The 27795-nt window shown below is 45.4% G+C and overlaps 2 protein-coding genes across 2 annotated transcripts in view; one reads left to right on the forward strand and one right to left on the reverse strand.

Annotated features, from left to right (window-relative positions):
* The window catches only part of LOC135386310 (uncharacterized), a 532914-nt gene that overhangs the window by 96404 nt on the left and 408715 nt on the right, over positions 1-27795 (forward strand). The gene's annotated exons all lie outside the window — the stretch shown is intronic.
* LOC135370261 (uncharacterized) lies at positions 1034-27032 on the reverse strand. The gene is made up of 5 exons (XM_064603974.1): positions 26931-27032; positions 13874-13982; positions 10080-10250; positions 3916-4005; positions 1034-1679 (listed from the first exon to the last, which is right to left on the reverse strand). Exons 2-5 carry the CDS (start codon positions 13979-13981, stop codon positions 1611-1613), a joined length of 438 nt encoding a protein of 145 aa, XP_064460044.1. The 5' UTR covers position 13982; positions 26931-27032; the 3' UTR covers positions 1034-1610.

Genomic DNA, 27795 nt, shown 5'->3' on the forward strand with positions numbered 1-27795 from the left:
ACCCGTGACTGACAATATTTTTCTCCTGTACACACATCTCAACTGTTGGCGCACAAAACGACGAGATCGTACATCACAGATACAACGTAGGTTTTATATACGTGCAAGAGGAGTGGACAGCTAACGGGATATGTTTCCCATACTGGAATGAGTTAACACACATATGCCAACAAAGAAAAAAAGCAAGGAACAATGGCACATAGCAGGAACGTAATGGCTAAAGCATTCACCGCTTGTGTTCGGTGCAGGCAGTACTTGACCACTGTTGATGTCGTGATTACTCTACTCACGCCAACGACTCGACTGACGGATGCCGGATGCCACACGACTAAGTGTCAAACATATGGTACCATATAGCCTGAATGGACTCCTGTCTTTATGTCTTTCCTTATCACTAAATTACCAGCACCGCGAGATGGCTACAGTTTCGGGGGGTCGAACGGCACTTCTGGATCACTTGGCGTGTAATGGCCCATCTACAAAAACTCGCAGGAAAAGGGTGTTTGGCTGGGGACGCATGCAGGAGTATTGCTAGTAAGAGCTGTCGGAATGTAGGTAAATTCTTTTGTTCTTGTTCTTTACATTGGGCTTTGTTGTGTCTTCCCGGCGGGTACGGCAGACGGGCTGACGCCCCGAGGTTTCCACATGTTTCTACATGTTTCCACAGCCGATATGGTACCCTTTTGTCGCATTCATGTAAACGTAGCTATGGTCTTATTCTGTCTTGAACATGGATTTCACACGCAATACTTGAGAGAGTATAGACAGATATGAGGGGGGGGGGGGGGGTACTCGGGTAGAAATGATGTTATTGGAAACAGACCTATACGTCAATAGTCTGCAGGTGCGCCCCAGGTTGGTGTCACTGGAAACTGGGAAGATGATGATGATGATGATTGGGAGTTTAGTGGCGCAACAAAACGGGGAAGGTACCCTTACATATTGGTATGGCTGGTGCCCAACATGTGCGGGACATATATCGTATACTTCCCTATCAATACTACGAAGGAAGAGTATACCACGACCGAGGTAATCCATTTCAGGCAATACACATTTTACTGCTCCTCATTTGAAGAGAGTTGGATCACACATCACTTGACATGTGTCACAGGTTGCTTAGGAACATATTATATGGTGAAGTTGCGCTTATAGCGAAAGACAGGTAACATTACTGCTTCTTCAAACTCCCGTAAATGATGTCTTGTTCACGTGTTCACCCGCTTGCTTATCTTACAATGCTTTATTCATAATACGTGGATATAAGGTCGTTTCTATTTTGTGATGGCTATAGTAATCTTGCAGCGAAATCAGGGTCGACTTGAGATTGATTGGTCGATTCGACACATCTGGCATCGATAAAAATGATACACAGAATACGTAAGCCTATACGAAAAACCCAGCATACATATAATCTGAAACGCAAACTATCAAATACACATTTTCTCGTCCTTCCGGTTTTGTGGAACGATGTTCAGAAAGCTACAATATTGCATATCGCCAATATGCATAACAGAGGAAAGCGCCTGATGCAGAAGGGATGACAACAGTTCTCCTAGGCTTCTACGTATCCACGTCACTTCGTACGTATTATCGGCTTCATTTCACAACCTTCACAACAAACGGATGACAGCGTAGACTGCGTGGATGTAGTATATGCCTCCTATTGTAACGCTAAGAATCTGAAACGAGAAAAAGACAAACTCAGAAGCACACAACACGGTTGCTAGTGTCTAGCTCACTCAGTACCAGCTCTTAACTTTTAAATTGAACGTGTACTCCCTGCCTGTACCTGTGCCTAAACATTCAACTGTTCTCCATCTTTGTAAAGGAAGCGTTTAGCGTTCTCGTACTACTCAATGGGTTCCGTTATCATCTAATAACAGTTGTCGTTGTCACCAATCATTATCAAGGTGGCGAAGGCGTATTGCTTGCGATGCACTTGTCTTTAAACTCACGTTAACTTGCGTAAGGGCTCACAGTCGCAAGCGAAGACAGGCGTGTTTACCAAAAACGTTTCACTTATATATTGTGTTGCGAACGTGACGCAGATGAGTTCGGAGGAAATCGCATGCGCTGCGCATAGAACACTCATATTAGCTAGAAGAATTTCTACAAGTGATCCGCCCCGATAGATACGATAGGGCTAACGTGTTACAAACGTTATGTTCAATGATCTCGTACACAGTTCTCGCTTGTGGCAGTGTAATGTTTGAACAGTACAATACCCATTCTTTACGGAACAGGTAGCTTTTCACGCACACAATACGGTAGCAGACAAAACAAACCCGCTTCGCACACAGCATTACACAGGGAGCCCGCCGGAAGAAAGCACGACTTGGATTTCATTGGACGTCAGGGTGCCGAAGCAGACTGATGTTCTCACCAGGGATTTTCCTACACCCCCATTTTTGCAACACCCCCCCCCCCCTGAAATTTCTCAGGTGACCCCATCCAACTCGGCCACCAGCACGTTCTAGCTGGTAGCGAGTCCAGCGCAGCGAATTACATCATGTACTGTCAAACTTCGGCTGTAGGACCACAGCGATGCAGATGATCGTAGCATGCATTTCTCTACAATCATTTGAAAGTGACTGTTTCATGTGCATATATTGCGCGCGTGTACGAGCAAAAATGCGTGCGGGCACGCAAATTCAATGTGGATCATGAAGAACCATTTGCGCCCAACTCAATCAAGCGAGGCATTCTGCTTTTTTCGTCTAAGGTTTTCACCGTTGGTTGCTAGATATTCATTGAGCTTCGTGAGACAAGGTGCTAGTCTTTTTTCTTTGTCGGTCGTGTCATTATGCATCTTAATGTTGAAATGCCGTTCATAATGAATCTGTATTGTAATGTACTGTGTTCTAACATGTACAAATAAAACGGGAAAGCTGTGCAGATATGTCACCATTGTGCCACGATTGTTTCCGTGTCTAAGAAAAATTCTGTAAGCGGAACCTTCACCAAGCATACCCCTCCCCCCCCCTTGAAAGCTCGGCACCCCCCCCCCCCCCAGCAATGAATTTATGGGGAAATTACTGGTTCTCACGTAGAAAGTCACTGGCCAATTCCACCGCATTGATGATTGTGCCTCCCAGACTTACACGCTGTGAGGAGGTGCCGCCTCCATACAAGTCCTTTGCTCTCTCTCATCACTCTCCCCCACCTGTCCTTATGGTTTCTGTGGCGCCGCGCTCCCATTTGTGTGCCTGGGCTACGTCATCGTGATGTCACTATCGCTGGAGCTTCCCTAGTTGCAAAGGCATTGCGAATCTTTAAAACTCGTTTATTATTGTGTGAGCTATTTTCGGAAGAGGAATTTGGCCGGCGAGACTGTGTAGCGGCGCTAAAGATTCCCGGGTCAATCTCATACACGTGCGCCGGAAACCTCCGCCACACGGTGCTGGACACGGTGCATTTCGAGTAATCTTAAGACATAACGGTGTTATTCTGAATGAACGTTTCAACGTATTGTGTGATGAAATTCTCTTTAGAGTAGTATTTTGATGTCGTGCATCTCTGTCTCTCTATCTCATCCTTATCCACTTAATCATCTTCTTTCATCCTAATACGAATACGAGTGATGCATTTCAACCCACAAGGGAGAGCACCCCCGTCCAGCTCACGTTCCACACAGGAACCGCAGTGTGGCAGTCATGATTTCAATTCACAAGGCATTCTTACAACGAGAAGCACTGCGCGACAAGAGTACTTCTGACTGAGGCTTCCATAGAAGGCACAGAAAGAAGTATCCAGAGAGTCGGGAACTACTCTGTGCTGCATCATCCGTGCGCGCGGCGTCTGCTCTTTTGGCATCTTTTGAACTTGCCACTCTCGTGAATGGCAGAGAAATCGGAAATGCATCATGCGAAATTGGCACAAATAAGTCATTAAGCTGTCTTGTCAGTAAAAACTTACCGCAAACACGGGAGTAGACTTGCTCTCTTTTATCACGCATACAGAGCCTATAGTGTACGCCATACCAGCACAGGTCAAGAAAAGGACGTACTGCAAAGATATATGATCTTATAGTGACCTTATGATCTTAAAAGGGCAGCGAAATGACATTTAGGCTTGCCCGAAACCCTGCTTAACTAATAAACTAGTCAGGTCATCATGTGGAGTACAACTTATTTACAAGTAGCACCTGGAACGTACACAGCAGAAATAACACGGACAACTTATTTTGTCCTTCTCGGTTCTTCGTATCATTTCTGTTGTGTGCGTTTAAATATATTGCAATGAAATAGTCGCTCAGATGTACCAATGCAGAACATTTTCTCTGAAAGTTGTCACTGCACAATATAATTTACAGGAAAAAACAGTCAGGGCCATGTGCAGAGCGACGCGATCTCGGAGGTGTGACACGATCTGCCGCCCTGACGTAAGGAGTATAGTATGACGTGCGAGAAGCACAGTGGAAACATGCCGCGAGCGAGCTACACTATCGGTACTCCCATCGGGTCTCCGAGTAGATCTCCACCGTCGTAAGCAAAGGCTGATCGCAGCGACGTGAACTAGCCACGAGGGTCCACCAATTCCTACCGTACTTCTGCGGCCTTCCCTACAAGGACGGGACGCCAGCAAATGCATGGGCTTGACCAGGCGGCACCCCGAATTTATATCTCAACGTGTGGAAACAGTGAGATCACGCATAACCAGGCCTTCTGTATCAAGAGGGCGCTATTCTGTGGAGGATAGTGACATTAGCCTCACTTTTTCACTTATGGGCTATTTGAAGGAGACGAGGATTTTTCAGGAAGACAGTTAAGATCAAGACCTCCCTTGCACGTCACAAATCAACCACACTGGCAATTTTTGTGCGAGAACGTTTTTTCTTTTTTCTTTTCTCTCTTGCAACCCTCCGCAGGAAGAAAGTCGGAAGATTTATCCAGGGGACTTTCACTGCTACAGTAACACTGTTGATAGGATATCGAGACCGTTACTACATTGCGTCGCTAAAAGCCGGTTCTTGGAGCGAGTGCAATACGGTATGGAGATGGCACAAACCATTTCTCAGTTAATTACTTTATTTGTAGCAAGCACGAACATTGTTCCACGTTTTTGTCTAAAGGCCAGGGTGGTTTTTCATGATAGTGGGAATGCAACCTTTTACAGAAAACGTTATGGATGCCACGCGTATCTCTGAACGGCATTATTGTCATAGTGCACTGGCGCAATTATAGTCGCACCAATTATGCCATGGAGATTTCTCTACCGATATTACGCTATGCTTACGCAATCACATTGTATTTAGGACGACTAGAGCAGGGGTATCTGGGATATCTTGCATTTTCAACACTCGGATCTTTTTTAACCCATCAAATCGTGAACTATCATTCGTTTTTGATTTTTTACATTATTTATTGGTGAACATTTTCAGCAAATTTGCGACATGAATCAGCGAAACTGGATGCTTCGTAATGTAAAATGGAAAACTGCGAGCGACGACGTCAGGGCAACGAAACTGTTGGCTCTAAAATTCAATCAGAAAAATGCCATGTTTCGATATGAACACTAACGGAGCACTACGTCCGATATCTCTCTGCACCACATACAGTTATGGAACAGCCGTTGAATTGTTTCAGTTTGGATGCCAACTGAAGCGTGAAGGATGTCCCACGCCCAGCGCTTATTTTAACATTTTCTCTTGAATAGATCGCGATAGCTTAATTCTCCCCTCACTTTTCCAAATTCTGTTCTCAGTCCACGGTCGATGCAGCTCCGACATCTAGTACATGCCACATAATTGAATACATTATAAGTCACCAGACAAGGAAAATGTCATTCACGTTGCCAAAGGAAAATGACTAAGGGCGTTCCGTCGAGTATTTCAAAAGCACCTGTCAATAACCCAATCGCAAAAAAGGAAGCTTACGGCGCATTCGTGTGCCCAAAATATGGCCACAGGACAGGGCCCCACAGGCCAGGAGATTGCTAGTTTGGCGCCCGCTCCATCTCACTTGGCAGTTGCCACGCGAATTGGGGTGCCCTGAAGCTAGATGATTGAGTCGCTCGGACCACTTTAGTTGCATTGCGGTCGCTTTGGCTTCCGGTTGCGTCATGTGGTAACTCATGTTAATTTCGACGCCCAGCCCTCGCGGTGCGGATGTGAGGATACACTGTATAGTTGGGCAACCCGTTGCCCGGCTGTATCACAGCCAGGCGAAAAACAGCTAGCACTGCAGCTAGCACTGCTTGCCAGCAGTGCTAGCTGCAAATGCCTGACGCCAGAAAAACGCGACGAGAACAGACGTGATCGGCACGTTTCGACCAAGAGAACGCCATTCCTCAGAATCTGACAAAGAAAGCTACCAGGAAGTGGCCACGCGTACACGATCGGCCTCGATCGACGGGCCTCGATCGACGGGCCTCGGGGGTTTACGGGGGGATACGGGGGGTTTACGGACCTTGATCGGACACGATCGGGTCTCGGTAAAATGTACTTCGTGGAGGGCACTTCCTCCCTCGTGGAAGGTGATACGTTCACGTTGTTTGCAAAGTACCACAACTTATTGTCGCCCTTGGTCTTGTTTGAACATGCCACCGATATACCACTGATGCACCCATGAATCGATTCAAAAGATGAACCTTTGTTCAGTTTATTCTCATGGGGGACATGGTCACCGTAGCTTTGGTGTGTGTTTGGTGGTGTCCTTCAGAGTCTTATGGCAAATTTGCATGCTGATTTCCTGGCAGATTTTTTGTGCCAGATTTTGAGAAACTATATTCGCTTGGTCAAAGCGTAGCAACCTCGTGTGTTTTTGTGGCCCTTTCTGGGCGTCAGGAATTTGTCAGCTAGCGCTTTTGCTGCCCGACCTCGAAGTGACTGGTCAACGGATTACCCAACTGCATCAGGTGTCGCATTCGCACTGCGATGGTGGCGAGGGCTCTCATTGGCGCGCATGTCGAAGTTCATATGGCTTAGCAGACGAGGAAACCCGAAGACGAGCGACCTCGATGACCCTAGCGTGATCCATGCGACTAAATCCGCAAGATTCCTAGTACACGTGTTCGGTTGGACACGTTCACATGAGTGAGCGCGGGTAATTACCTAGCAATTTCTGAGCGCTAGGCCTCGTTGCTAGGAAATGGCCACCCGAATTCGCCATTAGTAGACGTTGTAGCGAGAACGACAAAAACACGCCTCTTCTGGCGCGCCCCACTGCGCCCGCCACCTAGTTCGACCGGCACCATCATTGCGTGAAGCCACGAACATCTGCCCGGTGGGACATTCGATTCGATTTCGTGCGACATTGGGGGGGTCAGGACTCTTGTGGAGGAAGACCAGCTTCTCTACATTTGGCGACCCGAAGAACGAACATCATGTTCAGATGTAGCGTCCCGTAGACGATAACGACGACGACGGGCCTCTGCAGCCGCACGTCACCGCGCCTGCACGCTAACTCTACCGGCAGCGTCCTAGCGTGGCCACGAACATTTGCCCTCTCGGACATTCAATGAATTCCGCTGGTCAGGACTCATATGCATGAACAGCACTCCTCTACAATGTTCACGTTAACAAAAGTTTCCGAAATACGATAAGCCCGTAGCGTTACTCTCTTGAAGTGGCCGATACACAAGGCTGCGTCTGGATCTATCAGCTTCCTTTATCGTATCATTTTGATCGACTGATCCCGATCTTCAAATACCCAGAACGCACTGTCGCACACAATCTGGTTTGGCGCGCAATCCTGCTTGTCACAATCCAGCTGGACACGCCTGCGCCGTCCGCAGTTGTGATTCGTGATCCAGGTCTTTATTTGACGCCGTCTGGCGAGACCTTGGAACAATACCCATTGAAGTATAAAATTGAAATGAAACATTGGTTCAGGACGCGTGCTTGAATTAAATTCACATTGAACTAAATACCATTTCAGTTATTTCGGAGTCTGTCCGTGTTGTTTTGTTCTTTAGGGCTGCCTCCGCCTTGCCAGTCTGCAACCGACAGCGCGAGTAGCCGAGGGAGCCACAGTGCCTGTGCCAACGCTCCTTGGAGTGTGCAATCACGTTCACGACCGGCGCACAAGTGTCGTCGTTATTGATATTTGTTGGCGAGACTCGCTTTGTCCGCGGCCACGATCTATGCCTAATCACTATTGCGCGCCCTGTAGATACGCCACCAAGCGTATAAGGTGTTAACCTGACAGGATGTAATGGATGCAGCAATTTTAACGAGTTACTTCATTACACGCTCATTTAAAGGGGTCTGGCCATTAGGAGCAGCCTTAAAAAGAGGCTCGACCTGTCGATTAAACTTGGGCGCGTTTCATTGGCTGCCGTTTTGCGTGGGGACCGCCATGACACTAAAATTTCTCCAAAATGGAAGAGGCAGTTTGGAACGGCGAAGCGGAGATTTCGTGACAAACAAAAAAATCACAGGCCACTTTAATTTTATACTGTGAGTATATATCCTCATGTACGCGTCTGCAAAATCAGATTCAACTTTCGCTCTGCCATTATTATTTACGCGAAAATAGCTGTTTCGTCGCTAACGCTAGCCCACGTTAAGACAGCGATCCCAAGAAAATAGCAAGGAAGAAGCCCCTGGGACGTACGACCTTGCATTATATCATTGAATTTTATTTACACATACAGCTTTGCGCATTTTTGATTGAATCTGTAATGGTCAGACACCCATTTAAATATACGGCATTCGTTCAATGTAGGGTGCCCCGAATATGCCATCGTCCCTTGCAACGGCGGCGGGCATAGAGGAACCCTAGCTCAATGGTTATTGCTTTCAATGAGAATTGAAAGAAATGTCAATTGAAGATGCATCAAGTGTCACCAATCATATGAAGCGTCCACCTGTCAGGGAGTAGGGTATCCAAAGCTGTTCAACAATTTGCTTCATTACACGCTTGGTGGCACTACGTGGATGTTGAACACCCATTGATTTCAATTGGAATTGAAGGCAATGACTAATGAACATCCGCGTTGCGCCACCAAGCGTAAACGTGTTAACGTGTCAGGGAGTAGATCCAGCAATGTTTAACAAGTTGCTTCATTACACGCTTGGTGCCGCTACGCGTATATACAGGGTGTCCCACCGAAAAGGGGCCAGGGGCTAAAGAAAAAACGGAGTGCTCTACACAAATGGAACCAACTGTACGTGCTTGGCAGTTGTGTGGTCTGTCCAAAAATATTTTTTCATCGCCCCTTGTCAATTAATTAGCGGTAATTAATTTTCTAACTTTTAAATTATCGGTTTTAGCTCTCAGATGTAGTACATGTCGAGAAAGGCACAACTGAAGTGATTCGAGGTCGCTATGGCTTGTGGTTTCGTTTTTTCCCGGGTTTCAGATGCAGGGCGGACCGCAGATCGCTGCCCACAATCCGGCACCCGCGTGCGACGATTCCAGCGCCCTCCGGCGTCACATCGACCTTGAGATTAGCGCTTGGAGACCATCCTTGAGCCACGTCACACAAGAGGAAGATATTTCACCTGTTTCACGGCACACCTATCAGAGTGCACTGCAATCATCGCGCGCGGACGCCGAATTATGGGGAGCGCTCTGTGGCGCGCGGCTTCTGAAACCAATTTTTAAACCTGGGAAAAAACGAAACCACAAGCCATAGCAACCTCGAATCACTTCAGTTGCGTCCTTTTCGGCATGAACTACAACTTCCTTATTGACATCTGAGAGCTAAACCGATAATTAAAAAGGTAGAAAATTACTTACCGCTAATTAATTGACAAGGGGTCGATGAAAAAAAAAATTGGATAGACCACACAACTGCCAAGCACGTACAGTTGGTTCCATTTGTGCAGAGCACTCCGTTTTTTTCTTAGCCCCTGGCCCTTTTTCGGTGGGACACCCTGTATTGAATGGGCATTATTTTCAATGATAATTGAACACTCCCCTTGTGAGAAGGGTATTATGTGTGCAATTCCGGAACAATTCGATTGAATTCGCTTTTGGAGAATCATTGATTCGAAATGAGAACATGGAATTTAGTATTCGATCCGGAAATGGAATCGAATATCGAACGATTGCCTCGAAAAATTCAAATATTTGCACATGCCTAAACAGCGCTTCTACTTGAACAAGTGATGCTTGGTGGGTGGAGAGACTCACGTAAAAGAGCTCCTGTAGGTGAGAAAAGGACTCTAGGGAGAGGCAACCTGCGATGATGAAATGTAGTCCGTTGAAGGTATAGGCGTAGTTGATCGTAAACAAGACACGTACTCTCGTAGTCAGTTCCCGTAGAGTGTAGTGCACGACGAGCAAGAGTAGAAGGCCAAGTAACTACGTACAGATATTCAGAGTAAAAGATAGCTGTGCTGCAGTTTCCCAGAGCAAAAAAACAAACAAACAAGACAAACAGTACTCGGAGTAGCTCATCACGAGTGACGGCGGTATCTTCCGGCATATGACGTGTGTCTCATACATCGTAAAAAAAGTCCTGAGCTAGCAGTGCGCGATAATACATTGGAGTTTTTCCTGTATAAGCGGTTCCCTAGAAGACGTCCGGTAACATCTGGCCTCCGTCCGGCCGCTTGCCATAGGGGTGATTATTATTTATCCAAGTGTCATGCACAAAAGTGTATAAAAGTTACTTACAATGGACGTACGCGCATTGATTAGTGAAAATTAATGGCGATGTGGTGTTTACAATTTATGTGCACTATTAGCACTGATTCCTTGAAATACGTGGTGCACGTTATGACCCGATGCGCGTGATGCATTGGGCAACATCCAATTATGCAAATTTCCAGGAGTGTTCATTATATTCCGGTGCGCATTGCTTACCCGAAAATGCGGCTATTAGTTATTGTGCTTACGTTGCTGTTACATTTGGTAACTTTTGTCATAACTCGTTACATTCGAGTTCCAGTAACTTCTCGGTGAGGTGTTCCCCTTCTCTAAGTAACATGGTAACTTGACGTTGCAATCTTTCTTTTGTGTGTGCGTGTGTATAAATCATGGTGCAGAAATGCATAGAAACCTTCGTCTTCCGTTTCTAACATGACGACAGGAATAGGCGCTCCGCTTGCAGATGCATGGTATCTCGCCGATTGGGTCCCTTGTTATGTGGTGAATGCTACGAGTTTGGTTTTGGACGTTTTGGAAGGAGGTTGAAGTGGCCGTCATGAGTGCGGCGAATAGTTCGTTTCTTCTTTACGAAGGAATGTAAAACATGCAACGGCGGAAACTAAATAGGCTGCCTACAATGCTTGAGTACGACCGGTTCTGGAATACGCGAGCGTTGTTTGGGATCCTCACTCCGCTTCTAATATAAACAAGCTTGAAAGTGTTCAGAAAAGGGCTCTGCCCTTTGTTCATAACTGCTATGGCAGAGACACCTCCATTACTTCTTTGTATGTTAAATCAGGACTTCAAACATTAACACGGAGGCACAAAATTAGTAGGCTAAAATTCTTCTATGACCTTATCCGCGGGAAGACTAAAATCGATATTTTAAATTACGTTGAGAGCCTGGACTCCGAACTCGGCAGCCGCATGTAATGCAGTTCCGTGCTTCCTGTGCAAGATGTGACTGTTACAAGTACAGTTTCTTTCCGCGGACTTCGATTGAATGGAACTGCCTTCCGGCACGTGCTGTCAATGCACTTTCATCCAAAACATTCACTGACATTGTCACAAATTTGTGAATTACAGGGGTTACGAAAATGGTCATGTGCTTAGTCTTAGCATGTTTTTGTCGCGTAGTGTCCGCTTCTTTGTGCTTAAGTCATCTTTATTCGTTGTTGCGGCGTTCGCCTTTTTTATATATCGTGTGCATGTACCAAGGTGTATGAAAATGTATACCCCTGTCCACGCCTGCTTTGGCTACCGAGAGGTAGCTGGCAGTATGCCTAAATAAATAAAAAAATATAACGAGTTCTGACACTGTGAAGGTACTTCAAATTCGCAGCTAAAGTCAAGCAGCGGCGGGAATCGAAGCGTTGTGTCCGTCTGATTGTGAGTTTTAAAACAGTAAGGACCGATTCACGCGGTTCAATTATTGTTTAAACTTTGTTCCAAAGATGGTTGCACACAACTGATGTTACAGAGAGTCAGCTCCTTCTAGAGTGTGAGCAGTTCGCCGCGTAGTAGTGTTGAACGAAAGGCTAGTTGAAAGGCCAGTTCGCACTACGCGTGCTTCGTTCCAATACATGCCCATGCAGGTTGTTGCAGTGACCAAGATGCGCGCCGCCCCGCGTACTATAAGCCATCGTAGGCCACTCTCCAGGAAGAAGAATGTCAACGCATACGCACGCAGCCGTACGCACGCATTGGGACACAATAGTGTGAAGCCGTTAGATATGACGAACGAAAACATTATCAAAACCTTCGTGTTGAAACTTTGCAGTTGAATCTTTACGAAAATGTATTCGAGAACATATTATCGCGAATATGAACATCCGGAAGACCTTCGATACTGCTAGCGCCGACTGCGTAACCCTGGCTGTGGTGCGAAACTCATCTCGAAAGCGACGCGAAGACATCCTAGCACAACGATGGCCAAGTGATGGACAGGTTGCGTCTGAAGGTTGCCAGATGAATCGCTCGTGGGGCGATCTATGCTGCACAACCCGTTCAAACGGCGCCACCTAGTTGCGGTGCCACTAAGCTTGCATCGTGTGAGTCAACCCTTACTTTCCATCATGCTACTTGAACTGTTCTACGAAATACAGGACGGCATCTCATCGAACTTAAAATTCCGACGTCTGTTGCGTGCTCTATCAACCCCCAGCCTGAGAGAGAAGATACACCGTTTCATCACACTGAAGTTTAGCATAATTTTGATGTTCCAAAATTGTTTTTACAGCAGACCCTCGTGTACATCAAAATGTGAGTTAATTATACAAATGTCAAGAACTAAACAGTGCACATTACGTAGCAAGTAATTTGAAAAGTAAGTCGTTACTTTTCAACAGGAACTTGAATATTTCAAGTTCCTTGTCATAACTCGCAACTTGGTTAGTAATTTAGGTGCACTTCCTGCACACTAACTAAACTTGTAATGAGCTTCTTTCGCGGGGTAATTTTCTTATCACCGCCAAAGAGTACCGCATTTTAAATGATGTAGCAATATGTTAATTACACGTGCATACGAGCATTTAAAGGAACTGTAAAGTGAAATTTGACCCCCCTGTTTCTGTGTGCGACCTGGTAGTATTTGCCTGTGTGATGCTGCACACAGAGCCTAAGCCCTCAAAGCGCGTTAATTATTACACAGCATAAATTTGAAAAGTTAAATCGGATGGTAGGTTGCGCCCCACAACAGCTAAAAAAGTCATGAGCGGAGTACTCCCGTCACGTGATTCCTGAGTAATACACGATGAACTAATGACCGGCTACTAATCACCAATAAACACTACTTCAAGAATCACAAGAATTACTGGGACAATTCTTCAAAATACCGAAGAAACAGTATCCCAAAATACTATCAGCGCCTATCAGCGCCCTCTCTTTGCTCTCCTCCCAACCATATCACACCGCGTCATGCACAGCGTGAATTGCGTCTCTCGTGTCATGCTCTGTCTCCGGCGTGCCTCGTAAGAACAGAAATTTTGCCGGCACGACTGCTGGACTATCCGAACCTGGAGGGCATTCAGGTTTGGTAAATTCGACATCACACGGCGTAGCCGACACGAGCCAACCCAGTGTTGTTGCATTGGGAGCACTCAGCCTCGCGCGCGAATGCAATCTTTGAAATTCGATTACTCAAACAAAACAGGGATTCCACAAGAAATATTTCGTAACTGAGATGTACTCTTCCTAGGCTTTCATAAAATCATAAGGTTACCCTGGGTTGAAATTCACTTTACAGTTCCTTTAAATGGACTCGGTCGCTTCACGAATGCGAAGGGTAGGACGTTATAGCCAATGTTTTCATTCTGTATATAGAAATTGTCCGTTACCACTTCCAGGAGGTTGAGAATACCGGTGAGGGTACTGATGTAGTCCTTGACAGAGAGTTCTATGCTGCTTGCCATCGTAGCAACGTCTCGGTCCATGGCGTCATTCATCCTACGGTACAGCGGCATTACACGTGTCAGGTCATATAAAATATTGGCAAACTTATTCAGCCATATAAGTAGCAGGGAGAACATGTTCTTTGTTTGTCCTAGCCAATATCACCCTACCTAATGTCTGACTAAAAATGAAACTCGCGGCACAGCTTCCTTCTTGTGTCTCTCAGTATGTGGTAGTACAGCTTGGGACAAAAGTTTACGGAACACGGCGGTGGCGTATTTCTACATCGGAGCGGCCCAGTCATACCTGCCAGGAATAGCTTGAATAAGAAACAGGTGACCAGCTGTTCTCTCCATCTATTAGTATGTGTGTCTGCTCCCGTTTGCTGCTAGGGTGCTGCTCAAGTGGAGAAATGTCACATCCCGCTGTTCCGTAAACTTTTGTCCACTTTTGTAAACTTGTGTCAGTACCGAGACGGGACAATGGCGAACATCGTGTACTTAGAGTGTTCATTGAGTGCTTACTCTCTCTCTCTCTCTCTTTCTCGGTTAGTTAAGAATCTACTCACAGTACGGCAAGGTGGGGGCGAACCGAGGCACAAATTTGCAACTGAACGTCGCTTTTCTTTGTAGTTCTACTTCAGAAGTAATATTAATAGGAGCCTTCTTTGAGGGTTCGATATTCAAACAACCGACCTCGCTGGCTCAGTCGGTAGCGTATCCGCCTGCTGATCCCAAGATCACGGGTTCAAACCCGGCCGAGGCCCGTGGCAACTTGGTGGAAAGGTACAATTTGCTCAGCCACACCGTCCTCCGCGAGGTACGTCAAATGTGGTGTGCCGTGTGTCGAGATTTTGGTGCACGTTAAAGAAGTTATTTAACGTGCACCGATATCTCGACACACGGTTCTTTACAAGACACAGCTGGGGGTTCTTTAAAAGAATCCTCAGGTGGGCAAAATTAATCCACAGACCCGACCACTGTGGCGGCGCTCATGATCACAGTTGTCTCGCGACGTAAAGCCTCGAATTATTATTATTATTATTATTATTATTATTAATATGCAACATGTGAATCTAAAAGCAGTAGTCTACGGCTAACACAAAAATATACCGTGAAATTTATACCTCACAATAGTATCATTTTGCCACGACCGTTGGGGTTGAATGAGACCACGTAGCAAAATGAGCTAGTAACAGTTACTTCATGCAATGGAAGCAAGTAAAGCGCAACTTCATGATCCTCTATACAGTCTTGATGAGCACATTCACCACATGCGGTTCACTGGTCCTTTGCCAACAAATGCACTGCCAGTATCTTGCGGCACCCGTGGCTCACTTTTCTGTGCACATTTGTGTTACGTCATCGTCGCTTTATCAATTGTATTTGTTTCTGGTGTGTTCGAAGCGCATTCCAGAAAGAGGGAAACGTCTCAGGAACAAGCGCAAATGTAATTAACTGCGGGCTCGTCTCTCTGTAAATTACACATTGTCGTGTCATGGCCGTGCATTACCATAACCTTCAATTCCAAACCCAAAACTCGCGGTCACCCCTCGCCGGCGCACTCCGCCATTATGATCACCCGCTATGCGGGAAGCGGCCTTACAGGATGTGAATTCAATGAGAGACAGCGTTTATGCCAATTAACAGCAAAACAGAATACATTTTTTGAGATGTCATCGTCTAATAGAGAAGAACGCCATGTAAAGAACCCCTGAAGACATGAAAGGCGCTAGCAGAATATAAACCTAGTGCACCCTGGCCAAATGAATTTTAATGCATTGCGCTTATGGGGATTCCGTCGATTTTGCACAGCGCCCATGTTTAGCCTACGATTTTTCGACAAAGACAGTCAAATTCTGCAAATGTCATCGCCTATTTTTGTTCAGTACGTACCACATACCAACCACGGCACGATGTGTGAGTGTTAATCCTGATGCACCCATGGCCTTCAAAGTTGCGACTCAGACAGGGTTCCCCTCCTAGGCGCTCGACGGACTAAGTCCCAATATTATCGTAATATGCATGCGCTGCGACTGAACGGCCGGTCTGAAGGGGTTCGAAAGGCGAACGGTCATTTTGTTTTTCAGAACTCGAAAGGGCTGACAGAACAGACAATTATGTTCAGTGACCGAGGGAGTTGCCTCAGGACAGGAGGCGCCGAGTAATATAAAAATGATATCGTTTTGTATTTTATATCGCTTTTATATTAAACTATACAACTTGTCCATTTCGAGTGCCGTTTTGGAAGTGATTTTGTCAAACGCGACCTTTCAGGGTGCAACAGGAGAACAAGGTACGGGGTTCCAACCCCGTGATCTAACTTTCCCATATGCATATTACATAATCAGCTTAGCATATCATTACTATCATCGTTATATCAAATGATATCAAGTCCCGAATTTGACGAAATTGGCCACTTGGTCATTCCGAGTGCAGTTTTGAAGCGATTTTGTCAAACGCGACCTCTCAGGCTGCAACAGGAGAACAAGATACGGGGTTGAAACCCTGTGATCTTACTTTCACATATACATACACGAGAAAATCAGCTTAGGACATCTTTAATATTAATGTTATATCAAATGATATTAAGCCCCGAAGGTGATGAAATTGGCCATTGGGTCATTTCGAGTGCCATTCTGGAAGCGATTTTGTAAAACGCGACTTCTCAGGGTGCAAAAGGGGAAAATGGTACGGGGCTCAAACTCCGAAATATGGATTTCATTTATACATTCTGTAAGACCAGCTTAAGACATCTTTTATATTATTTTTATATGAGCTCATATTAAGCCCCGAATTTGATGCATTTTGTTTCCTTTTCTTTCTTTTTTTTTTTTTTTTTTTGCCTTCGCGAGTGTCATTCTGGAAGCAGTTTCTCCAAACGCGACCTCTCCATGTACAGGGGAAACAGGTACACCCTAGCACCACGATTAAAGGGGCTTCGCACGTTTTAAAGGGCTCGATGTGCTGCCGAACGTTGCGGTAAGCTGTTACAATCCCAGTGCAAGCCGTTCATAGTAACGTTTTGGCACTATGATACATATCATTTGAGTCATTGTAAAGGGCCCTGTTGCCACCTTTTCCAAATTTTGCGGTGGTTTCTGATGTAATCACAGGAGAGGGGCATAACATAAGCCGTCGCGTCTTTATATGTGTGTAAAATGTCTTCAACCATGATTAAAGGTAGATGGGTAGAAATCCCGCAAACCGGTAGGGATGTAGGAAGGGAGTTGCCTCAGGGCAGAAGCCGCCGATATTTCCAACAGAGACTGTTCTTCTTCTGGGCGCCGTCCTCGTCATTGGCATGGTATTTAAAGGATTAGGTGTGACGTGTTTAAAGGTTCATGCGAATTGTGGGTCAACAGTCCGGAGGGAAGAAAGGGTCCGTACGGGCTTCTACGGCCGGAGTGAATGGCCGCTTTGTTAGAGTGTGGAGGGTATTATGTGAAAGTAGAGATCTAGGCTCCAAAACGGTTACAGGAAAATGGGAGGTTCACGAACACGTGGACGAAACGGGACAACAGGCAAGAATTGGCAAGAATAGCGGAAGATAAGGAGGTTAGTGGTTACGTGGGGAAAATTCCAGAACGAGCAAAGGTTTCTTTTTTTTTAATATTCGTAATACAAAGTTGTGGCATGCAATAAAGAAAGCAGAAAGCAGTGGCCATGCAGAACATGACAGATGATAATGGAGATAGACGGGAAAAGCATATTTTATTGGTGAAGTGTTTCTAGGGTGCCTTGTGATTTGTTGATACCGGACGGGTGAAGAGCGTTGAACTTGTATATGAGATAAGACTCCCTATCACGTCTGTCACGTGTGGATACACCTAACCCTTTAAATACCATGCCAATGATGAGGACGGTGCCCAAAAGAAGAACAGTCTCTGCTCGAAATATCGGCGGCTTCTGTTCTGAGGCAACTCCCTTCCTACCATGATTAAAGGGGTTTTTGTCCGTTTTAAAGGGCTCCGCTGCAGCCTTTTATGAAGTTTCCGGCCGCATCCGTTATAATTCCAGTAGAATGGCAATAGGATAAGCTGTTGCGAATACGTATATGATTTTTGAACTATCATACAAGGGGTATCGTCCGTTTTAAAGGGCGTAAATTTTCCGTAAAAACGACGATAAAAGACCAGAGACACGGAACAGAAAAAGACAACACGACGCGTTCTCAAACACAGCAACCCATTTAATGAACAGACCTACACTCCCAATAACCTCCGGATGGGTGGAAAGGGGGAAAGGGGGCAATGTTCCAGCTCGCCTGCACCCTTGGACTTCTACCATTTTCCGTATTTTGCGGTAGCCTCTGTTACAATCCCAGTAGAAGGGAATAGCACAAACCATTGATGACATGTCATTGGCAGCATGATACAAGGGGCCTCGCCCGTTTTGAAAGCCTATGCTGCATCCTTTTCCGAGGTCCTGTGTTATGATCTCGGTAGAATAGCATAGTATAAGTTGTTGATAATAAGTCTTTGGCAGCATGATACAAGGGGTTTTGCTCGTTTAAAAGGGCTCTGCTGCCAAGTTTTCCGAATTTGGCGATCGCCTGTGTTATAACCAGACCGCGGATTTGCATGTTTTGCATGTTTCTCTCCGAGGCATGCAGAGCTTCGAACGCAATATACAGAGTGTTTCATTTAACTGAACCCCACCTTTAAAAAAATAACGGCTCATTGCATCACAACGAAACCGATTGCATAGTATTACTACCTGCCCAAAGTGTTTCAAAGTATTTTTTGTACCGCAATTAACTAACTAATTAGTGGAAATTAATTTTCTAACTTTCTAATTACGAGGATTACAACGAAGTTGTCAATTGTGAGGTTGTAGGCGCTGAAATGAGAAAACAAATTCAGTTGGTTTTCATCACTCTAGCTCTAACGACTTCTTTTTTCCCGGGTCTCCCCCGGAAGAAATGCCCCATGACTTCCGAAACTTGGACGGAGCATGTTTCCGACGCGCAAAAAGAGCGCTCGATCGCAGCCACCCTCCCGAGATATGCGATCCTTTCCGTCTACACTCTTATCTGTCAACCTTGCATGGTGTCGTATCTGCTCGATGATCAGAGGGCACAATGACGATGACAACGCGGCGCTTTGTCTTTTTATTGTTTGTTTGATTTCCTCCTCTTTTTTTTTCGCATTTCGCCGTGAAGCAACTGAAAGTACGCGACAGGGAAGGCTATCTTTCAGCCAGGGCACCTTGATCCTTTGTTCACTTTCGTCTACGTATGCGCACTCTTTGTTGAATGCTCTGCGGGTCAAATAATGGCCTATTCCAACGAAGAAAGAGCTGACATGGTGCTTGCTCTAGGTGCTACACAGCGCAATAAGAAAAAGGCAGTGAAGATTTTTCAGATGTGGCATCCCGGCAGGAGACCAAGACCTGCGATGATTGTTCGTCAACACGAGACGCTAAAAGAATTTGGCAAGTTTTCCCAAAAGCGTCGTAGGTCATCGACACCTTCAGACGACGTTCGAACGACGTTGGCGTTCTTTGAGGCACACCCTCTAGCCAGCCTCCGCGAGGCCAGCAGTCAGATTGGCGTTCCGTTGGCGACGGTGTGGAGGGTAGCAAAAGAGGCCTGCCTCGATCCTTACCACGTTCAATTGCATCAACAGTTGCAGCAAAGAGACTTTGAAACCCGGTCCCATATGCGACCCTCATTGGGCCCGTCTTCCTTGATGGGACAGTGACCGCGGACAGATACCTAAACGAGGTTCTTCAGGGTCCCGTGGAAGAGTTCTGCGCCAACCTCCCACTAGCGCGATATGATCCGCTGTGGTTCAGCACGATGGCGCTCCCGCACACAGCTCCAGCCCATATCGCGCCTATCTCGACCACACATTTCCTAACCAGTGGGTGGGATTGTTCGGACCAGTGGCATGGCCTGCCAGATCCTCGGACTTTACGCCTTTGGATTTCTTTTCGTTGGGATATGTGAAGGACCGCGTGTACGTCAAGGACACGACAACGCTTGATATCCTCAAGGCGATGATCACTCGAGTTTGTTGTGAAATTCCTGAGGACATGTTGCGGAGGGCGATCGAGAACACAGTCAGGAGATGCCGATTTTGTGTGACGACGCAAGGCGACCTCTTCGAGCACCTGCTCTGAATGTCCATAATATTGTTTGTTACGTTGGAATACATGTGCGAAATGCAGTCTCACGTTGCTCTATCTTAAAATAAGTTGTCATTAGAACATGTTACATCAAAAAGAGGCGACTACTTTTATCCTGCTCTATTCTGTTTTCCCTGTGCAGCCCTTAGGGGAAGCATCATACGCGCTGGCTCTTCGCTGAAATAGCGCATTGCTTATACCACAAACTATTCTACAAAGAGTGGCCGTAAATGAGTAAATACGCAAACCTTAAAAGATAGTCTGAACAAATGCCACCCGCGACAGCTCCTCCTTGTGTTCTCTGGTTTGCTTGCTTTTCAGTTTTATTTTGTAAACACATGCTCGAGGTTTAAGGTGCTTCCGTTGAAAGATAACCTTCCCTGTCGCGTGCTTTCAGTTGCTTCACGGCGAAAGAAGAAAAAAGAGGAGGAAATCAAAAAAGAGAAAGCGCGGTGTTGTCATCGTCACTGTGCACTCTGATCGCCTAGCAGATACGGCACCATGCAAGGGTGATAGATAAGAGTGTAGGTGGTATGGATCGCAAATCTCCTTGTTCGTCAAGTGGGCGTGAGAGGGCGCTGCGATCGAGCGCTTTTTTTTTGCGCGTCGGAAACATGCTCCGTCCAAGTTTCGGAAGTCCGGGCGCATTTCTTCCGGGGGAGACCCGGGAAAAAACAAGTCGTTAGAGCTAGAGAGATGAAAACCAAATAAATTCGTTTCCTCATGGCAGCGCCTACAACCTCACAATTAATATCTTCGTTGCAATCCTCGTAATTAGAAAGTTAGAAAATTAATTTCTACTAATTAATTAGTTAATTGCAGTACAAAAATAATCTGAAACACTTTGGGCTACTAGTAATACGATGCAGTTGGTTTCGTTGTGATGCAGCGAGCCGTTATTTTTTTAAGGTGGGGTTCGAGTTAAATGAAACACCCTGTATGTGCATGTTTTGAGGCCATATGAATTCATTAGTGAAGGTTTTAAAATTCATGAAAATGCATGTTTCGGACGTTAGTGCATGTTTGTAAGAATACTGCATAGTTGTGCATAAATGTATTGTTCAACAGCGCGCGTCGGGCTGGCGCGACCTTCTCGGATACCGGGCACGTGAAGACGGCGGGAGGCTGCGTTCGCTACAGACGCATGCGAAACCAGCATTGGAGCCGACTCAGACTTGTACGTATCTTGAGCACGTACTCAAAATCCAGTATTTCAAATACTTTTCCCAGTATTTGCTACTCAGTACTCAAAATACTTTTCTTCCTCGTCAAGCTGTATCCAGCACACTTCCCCGTCGTGTCCAGATTTTCAGCTCAGTGGAACTTAACCCCCCTTTCTTCTTTATCTTTTGGGGAATTCGCGCATCTGGTCGTCTGGTACAACAGGCTGGTCCCACACTTGTCCTTGCTTGTCAATAGTCCGACCCCTTCGTCGGAAAACGATTCCTATTCATATTGCCAAATAAATCCCCAGAGGATTAGGTACAAGAGAATCCCAGCATTTATCTCCTTGGTCACCAAAGCAATGTTGTAGAGATGAGTTTTTCAGCGTACAAATCTTATGCTTACAGACAGATGTCAAAATTCCAGCCCCGAAAACTTGGAGCAGTAGAGAATGGAATAGAATAGAAATAGGAAACAAAATGGAAACGTAGGTCGCACTGCTGCGACCATATGTTGAGCAGTATATCGTGGTTGGTATACATGTAGTTGACGGTGGTGTAACGTTCGTTCTTCTAGTCATTGTTGATGTTGTAAATGTAGAGTGTACCCTGAACTTCTGTACAACATATATGAAAATAAACCATGCGCATATTGCACATTTCTGCAATTTTTGCCGCATTTGCTGCATGTTTAATTATTGCTTTGCCACTTTAGCTGGATGTTTTATGCATGTTTCGTCGTTTTTTGCTGCATGTTTAGTCGCATGTTTTCCCATTTTTTGCTACATGATTGCATGCATATTTAGTGGCTTTTTAGTGCATATAATTCAGCGATCTGGTTATAACTCCAGCAGAATAGCATTGCACCCAAGCCACTGATAACTTTCTTTCTTTCGCTCCATGATACAGGGAGTGTCGCCCGTTTTAAAAGGCCTTGCTGCCGCCGTATCCGAATTTTGCTGTCTCCTCTTGCGCAGTCCCGGTAGAAAGGCATAGCATAAACCTTCATGAATATGCCTTTGGTACCATGATACAAGGGGTTTCGTACGTTTTAAACGACTCTGCTGCTGCCTTTACCGAATTTCGTGGTCGCTTCTATTGCAATCCCAGTAGAAGAGCATCATAAGCCGATGATAATATCTGTTTGGAACCATGATTAAAGAGGTTTCGCCCGTTCTAAAGGGCACTGCTGCGGTCTTTTACGGATTTTGCGGTCGCCTCCGTTACCATCCGAGTGGGAAGGGCAATAGCATAAGCCGTCTCGAATATGCCTTTGGCACCATGTTACAACGGCTTTCGCACGTTTTAAAGGGTTCTGCCGGCGCCTTTTCCAAATTTTGTGGTCACCACTGTTCCCGGTACAAGGGCCTAGTATAAGTTGTTGATAATGGCTTCGCTATGCAGAATACACCAGTGACTCTTTGTGGTGTATTCCTCCCTGTATTCCTCCCTTATTCCTTGCATTCCTTAGTGTATGCCCCTGCCATCATCGGGGTTGCAGAAAGGTTACTTTTTACTTTTCTCAAAGAAGCAAGTGATGCAATGTTTCAGAAGGAGACTGTGGGTCATTTCTTGCAGGTAGACGTGCAAGCGAATCATGGACTTCTCTGCACCTCGAGAAGGTTGAAGACCATGAACAGTGAAATTCAAACGGCTTCGTAACGGATATGTATTTTCATCTTTTCCTCAGACTTTAGCACTGTGCTCGTCGGTGTCCGCTGCCGTGTAAATGTTCGGACTGCCGGCGATTTGCCGTCCAAGTTCACTTTTGTTGCGTGGTATCTTGGCAAGTCTTTTTCCTTGCCATATCTTCGCGGCTTTCTCATGCTGAATTCAAACGGCGGGTATCACCTTTTAGTCCGTTGCGCAACTCGTATCAGCACCGAAGAGCAACGACAACTTCTTCTTTGTCATTGTTGTTGCGGCTGCCACTATCATCAATGCGCATAGAAGCCAAGATGCGGTACCCGGCGTGATGAGATGTCTGCGCAATTTCGAGTTGAGCGAACCATAGGGGGTTATTGGTGGCCAAGCTCTATCAGGAAATCTCATGAATTGCAGGGGAGTGGTTGGAAAAATTCAGGGGGAGTGCAGACCTTCCTGGGGGTGGGGGTAATGAAACCCCTAGAAAGGACCGCAATTATAGCAAGTACCTTAGCGTAAGCAGCTGAGCGGTATAGTTATTAAACATTCGCATATACAATCCGTCAATGAAAAACTTCACTTGAGACACCAACAGAAAGAAACGAGCTTCTTTTCTAAATGAGACACTGAGAATTTGAAAGGCGTTTCAAGTTCTTCGTACATAGTTCTTCACGAAGCGATTATCCCAACGTTCAGGAGCACTGAAATTGTCGGTTTACACACTGCTTGGATTTTCAACGTGAAAAAGAAAAAATCAGGGAAAGGGAAGTAATTAAAAAATTTCACACAATGACCTTCGTACATAACTACTCCATCTCTATTTTTCCCCTTTTTTTTCTCTGCGCATCTCTGTGCTCCGTATAGTTTTTCGCGCATGATATCCGGAGAGGCTGCTGCTATGCTGGAAGCCCATAAACTTAGTGTAATAATTAAGATGGTGTCATTCTCTGCACTTGTCTCCACTACTACTTCTCAATTATCATATTACTTAGAGTGTAGTTTATCAAAATGCACCTTCAGACCAGATCGCTGTAACTATACTTGTTGAGGTTCATCAGTCACAAGAACTGCTCGAATGTGAATCTACTGCCTAACGTCGACAGGAGCAGCACCACATCGAGCAAGGGTAAAAACAATGCCCGAAACCCTGGTTTCATTCCGAATTCTTCTTAATGGGCGAGGGGGGGGGGGGGCAGCTCTATGCTATTTTATGCTATTTAGCCCTCCGGGCACAGAATAGCTGACTGCAAGCCATGCACGTGCGGCCCGCGTGTGTGTAAGAGCCCTGATTACGCTGATCTAAGCCTTGCTTCATCTTAAGCGAGAAATAAATAATGTACTCGAGGGCGCGTAGCGCTTGTTTAGCGTTATCTCCAAATCTGCCTATGAACAACTTCATTTTTGACGTTGGGGTGTCTAATCGCCACCGGCGATATTCTACCCTGTTCCAGTTTCTACTCCCCTATAGAGGCTATACTGAATCCCATGCCAGTCTTCATACCATGGATCCATACAACTGGTTCTTGGAAATCTACAATAAACATTGGAGATCAAGTTGAAAAGTATAGGCTGTAATTGCAGAAACGGGTCGCACCATCAAACCGCGTTATTGTTGTTTCGTTTCAAGCTGATCTAAACTCGCTGATTGCTATGAAATTTATTTTTGGAGCTCCTTACATTTTATAACTATACTACTGAATACAACAGACATCTGTCGACGTCTGTACGCCGCTCATGTCCGCAGTTACTCCGCGGCGCTAACACGCAATTAAAAAAAAAAGAATCTGAATACAACAAGATCAGTACGGTGCATCGAATGCACCCTACATTTGTAGTTGTAAGGGACGAATGTCGCCTCGGTAGAAATACTTTCACTCTCTGGGTCACGTCACGGAAATGTTTCCTTTGCAGGCGGGGGGTGGCAGACGTGCATTGTCATTCAGACAGGCGATAACACACCACCGAACGCGTTCCAACATGACCCTCCAGAAAAAAGCTCATTTTCATGTTATTTTGGTTTCGTCACTGATTTTCCTTTCCCACACTTCAGCCAATCAAATTTTCCTATCTGCGGAAGGCAAAATCTGACATGGGACATCATGTCTGTTTCACACCTGTTCATCACATCTGTTGTAATTCTCTGTTCTTGTGTTGTTGTAAATTGCCGTGTGACCTATCCACCTGCGACTATACCTACAAGTATGGGTAAACAGTATTGTAAATACATTAAAATAAAATTCACTCAGGGTTCTCTACTTCTTCACCGCCTCGTGTGTCGGTGACTTTCTCTATTCCTACCCACTGCTGGCATTTCGGAATATACACGCCTTCGATTCTGAATGTATTCAATTCTGCACCAAAATCTCTGGTCTAATTAAGTCGCGTTTGATCAAATCATTGCCACTCGCAGACGCCACCACTCGCATTGCCACAGCACTCGCAGACGCCAAATTGTACATATGAATGAATGAAATTTATTTTCCATTTCATTTAGTATATCTATATTATTATCTACTACCCTATCTCTGAAAATAACTCCCATAGCCCTAGTTAGGACGGACGTATTACATCCAAGCAAGTTGCGTCACGGTGCATAACGGTCTAGAAACAGAACAGCGCCGTAAAACATGTTCAGAACACACTATAATTAATAGTCATTGTTCTCTTTCCCGACTCGTTGAAAGTGGGATGCTAACATGCTTTCATGACTGCTGCTTGCTATTTCGGGTCGCAGAACGGATGTTCTTACGTCTTCGTCCGTCCTGAGACGCTTGAATGCAATTGGAGACGCTTCGGAAGCAGTGGTCGCATTTGCAAACGTCGCCATATTGACTTGGTAAGGTGGACTAGGAAAGGGAACTCATTTGAAGTTGAAGAGGAAAGTCGTCTCGGGAAATCTAAAATGTGGAACAGTAGTGCCACAACGTGTGATATCATTGGACAGTGTATTTGGCATATTTCTCTCGCGAAAAGCACGTATATATGGAATAACCAAGATTTATAAATTAATGCTGTCTTTGCATCTTAGGTAATTCCAACGGCAAAAACATCGTGGTGACGTCCGTTTCAAGGGTGAATCATAAATCAGCGTGCAGACGATTATCATTGCTTCAGAGATCGTCTACAACGCTTACTAGGCGCCTTGCAGACCTTCACCGCTTAGGCTGCGCGGGTTCATCACGGACGTTCGATCCCTGGTTGATCTGTCTCATTTGACGTTTTCTTATGTTTCCCGCGAACACCTTTCGCCATGCTCTCAATATCTCACGTCTGCTTTTGCGGTGTATTTTATGAACTCCCAGAAAGACTACGTCCTGTAATTCGCGTGGAATTTTCAGTGTTATAGTGAGTGATTAGCCCATTTCAACGATCCTACCTTTCGCAAGACGGCAAGTTTCAAATCCGTTAGGCTCAGCATTCCCGTGTTTCTCCTGCGCTAAAAGTGAATCATATGGGGTTGTTGAAATGCATATAAAAAAACTTCTAGTCAACAGAATTTTATCATTCTTATATTTTTATATTCAGTATATGAACTTCTTACACTTCTGTGCAATATTTACCTTCCTAACCCTTTTATTAATTTTTAAAAACGAGTCGTCACGATACGGAACTACACCCAAGACAACAATACAGTGTATGAACACGTGATTATTTCAGTGCTTCTGAACACCGTCATAATCGCTTGTGAAGAACTCCGTACCTTTTTTCAAATCGTTTTTCATATTTTCAGTGATGCATTTGCAAATGCAGATTATTTCTCTTGGTGTGACATGGGGGTTTCCAGTGGCGAATTTTGCACACAGCATCCGGCTCCACAACATGCACTTCGTTCCTGTTCTTTGTGTCTATTTTTATTGTATGGTTTATTAACACATTTGGCTATAATTACCACCACTTCTTTTATATCTGGCCCTCCGTGACGTGGTGTAAGGTCAATGAGGCCCGCGGCTGGGCCCTACTCTAGTGCAATCGGAACTTGATGGCCTCCGCTATTACCGCGACAAAGTGATCACCGCGTACGCAAATAATATGAACCCTTCATTATGATAGCGAAGATCGCTCACCAAAATATGGTTCAGGCTCGATGGAACCCGGAATGCGGTTCAGCATGCACGAAAACGACTTCTTTTTCTGTTGTGATGACAACTGCCATGGGGTTTGCCTAAGCGTCGTGTTCGTATGCATAAGAAGTCATAAGAAGTCGTGCATAAGATTCGTATAATTATGCATATAATTATGCATTCGCATAATTCGTATGCATAAGAAGTCGCAAACTGCGACAGGAAAGGAAGGCGATGGCCATGACGAAGCAAGCGAATAACAGGCAACGAAGATCGAGTATAGGAATCCGACACCCCACCGAATGAGACACTGCTGCGTAATTCGCCAAGTACTCAGCAATTGCAAAGGCGTGAAAGACGAGGCAAGACAACATTAGGGTATGGTGATCTTTAGCACTGATGATCGGGATGCCGAGAAATGGCGTGAACTGTATCTAACCGCCTCTAGTAGGATTTTTCACGGAACTACGCATCACGTGTTAGTAACTAAACGTTTTCTTCTTCCCGCACACTTGCGGGTTCAATCAGAGCGTCACTTCCCTGGCAACATATGGTGCGCTAGTATACGTCTCAAAATGGGCTACCTTGAGACTCTAGGGATAAAGATAAATTTAGATGTCTAGAAGCTCTCCATAACTCTATGCGTCTTTTACACAGGAACAGAAACAATGTCAAGCGACCGGATGATGAATTAGAAGGAACTGGTAACGGTTAGAAATATATAAAAAAATTTTAAACGAGAATTTCACGTAGCAGTCTAGATGGTGTGGTGTACTTGACATGACGGTGAGATTTCGCAGTAGTCGTCTACTGTCAGACGTGGTGGAGACCAGAGGTCGCCATGGAACAGTTCCTACCAAGATGCCAC

The sequence above is a fragment of the Ornithodoros turicata genome, chromosome 1, assembly GCF_037126465.1.
Source record: "Ornithodoros turicata isolate Travis chromosome 1, ASM3712646v1, whole genome shotgun sequence".
Lineage (NCBI taxonomy): Eukaryota > Metazoa > Arthropoda > Arachnida > Ixodida > Argasidae > Ornithodoros > Ornithodoros turicata.

What these genes read in the sequence shown, in the direction of transcription:
- LOC135370261 (XM_064603974.1), bottom strand. Translation starts at nt 13,981, where the DNA reads ATGAATGACGCCATGGACCGAGACGTTGCTACGATGGCAAGCAGCATA. An exon ending in TTCTCAACCTCCTGGAAGTG is followed by an intron (nt 10,251 to 13,873) that starts GTAACGGACAAT and finishes ATCTGTACGTAG; the next exon opens with TTACTTGGCCTTCTACTCTT. An exon ending in AGTCTACTCCCGTGTTTGCG is followed by an intron (nt 1,680 to 3,915) that starts GTAAGTTTTTAC and finishes TTCTCGTTTCAG; the next exon opens with ATTCTTAGCGTTACAATAGG.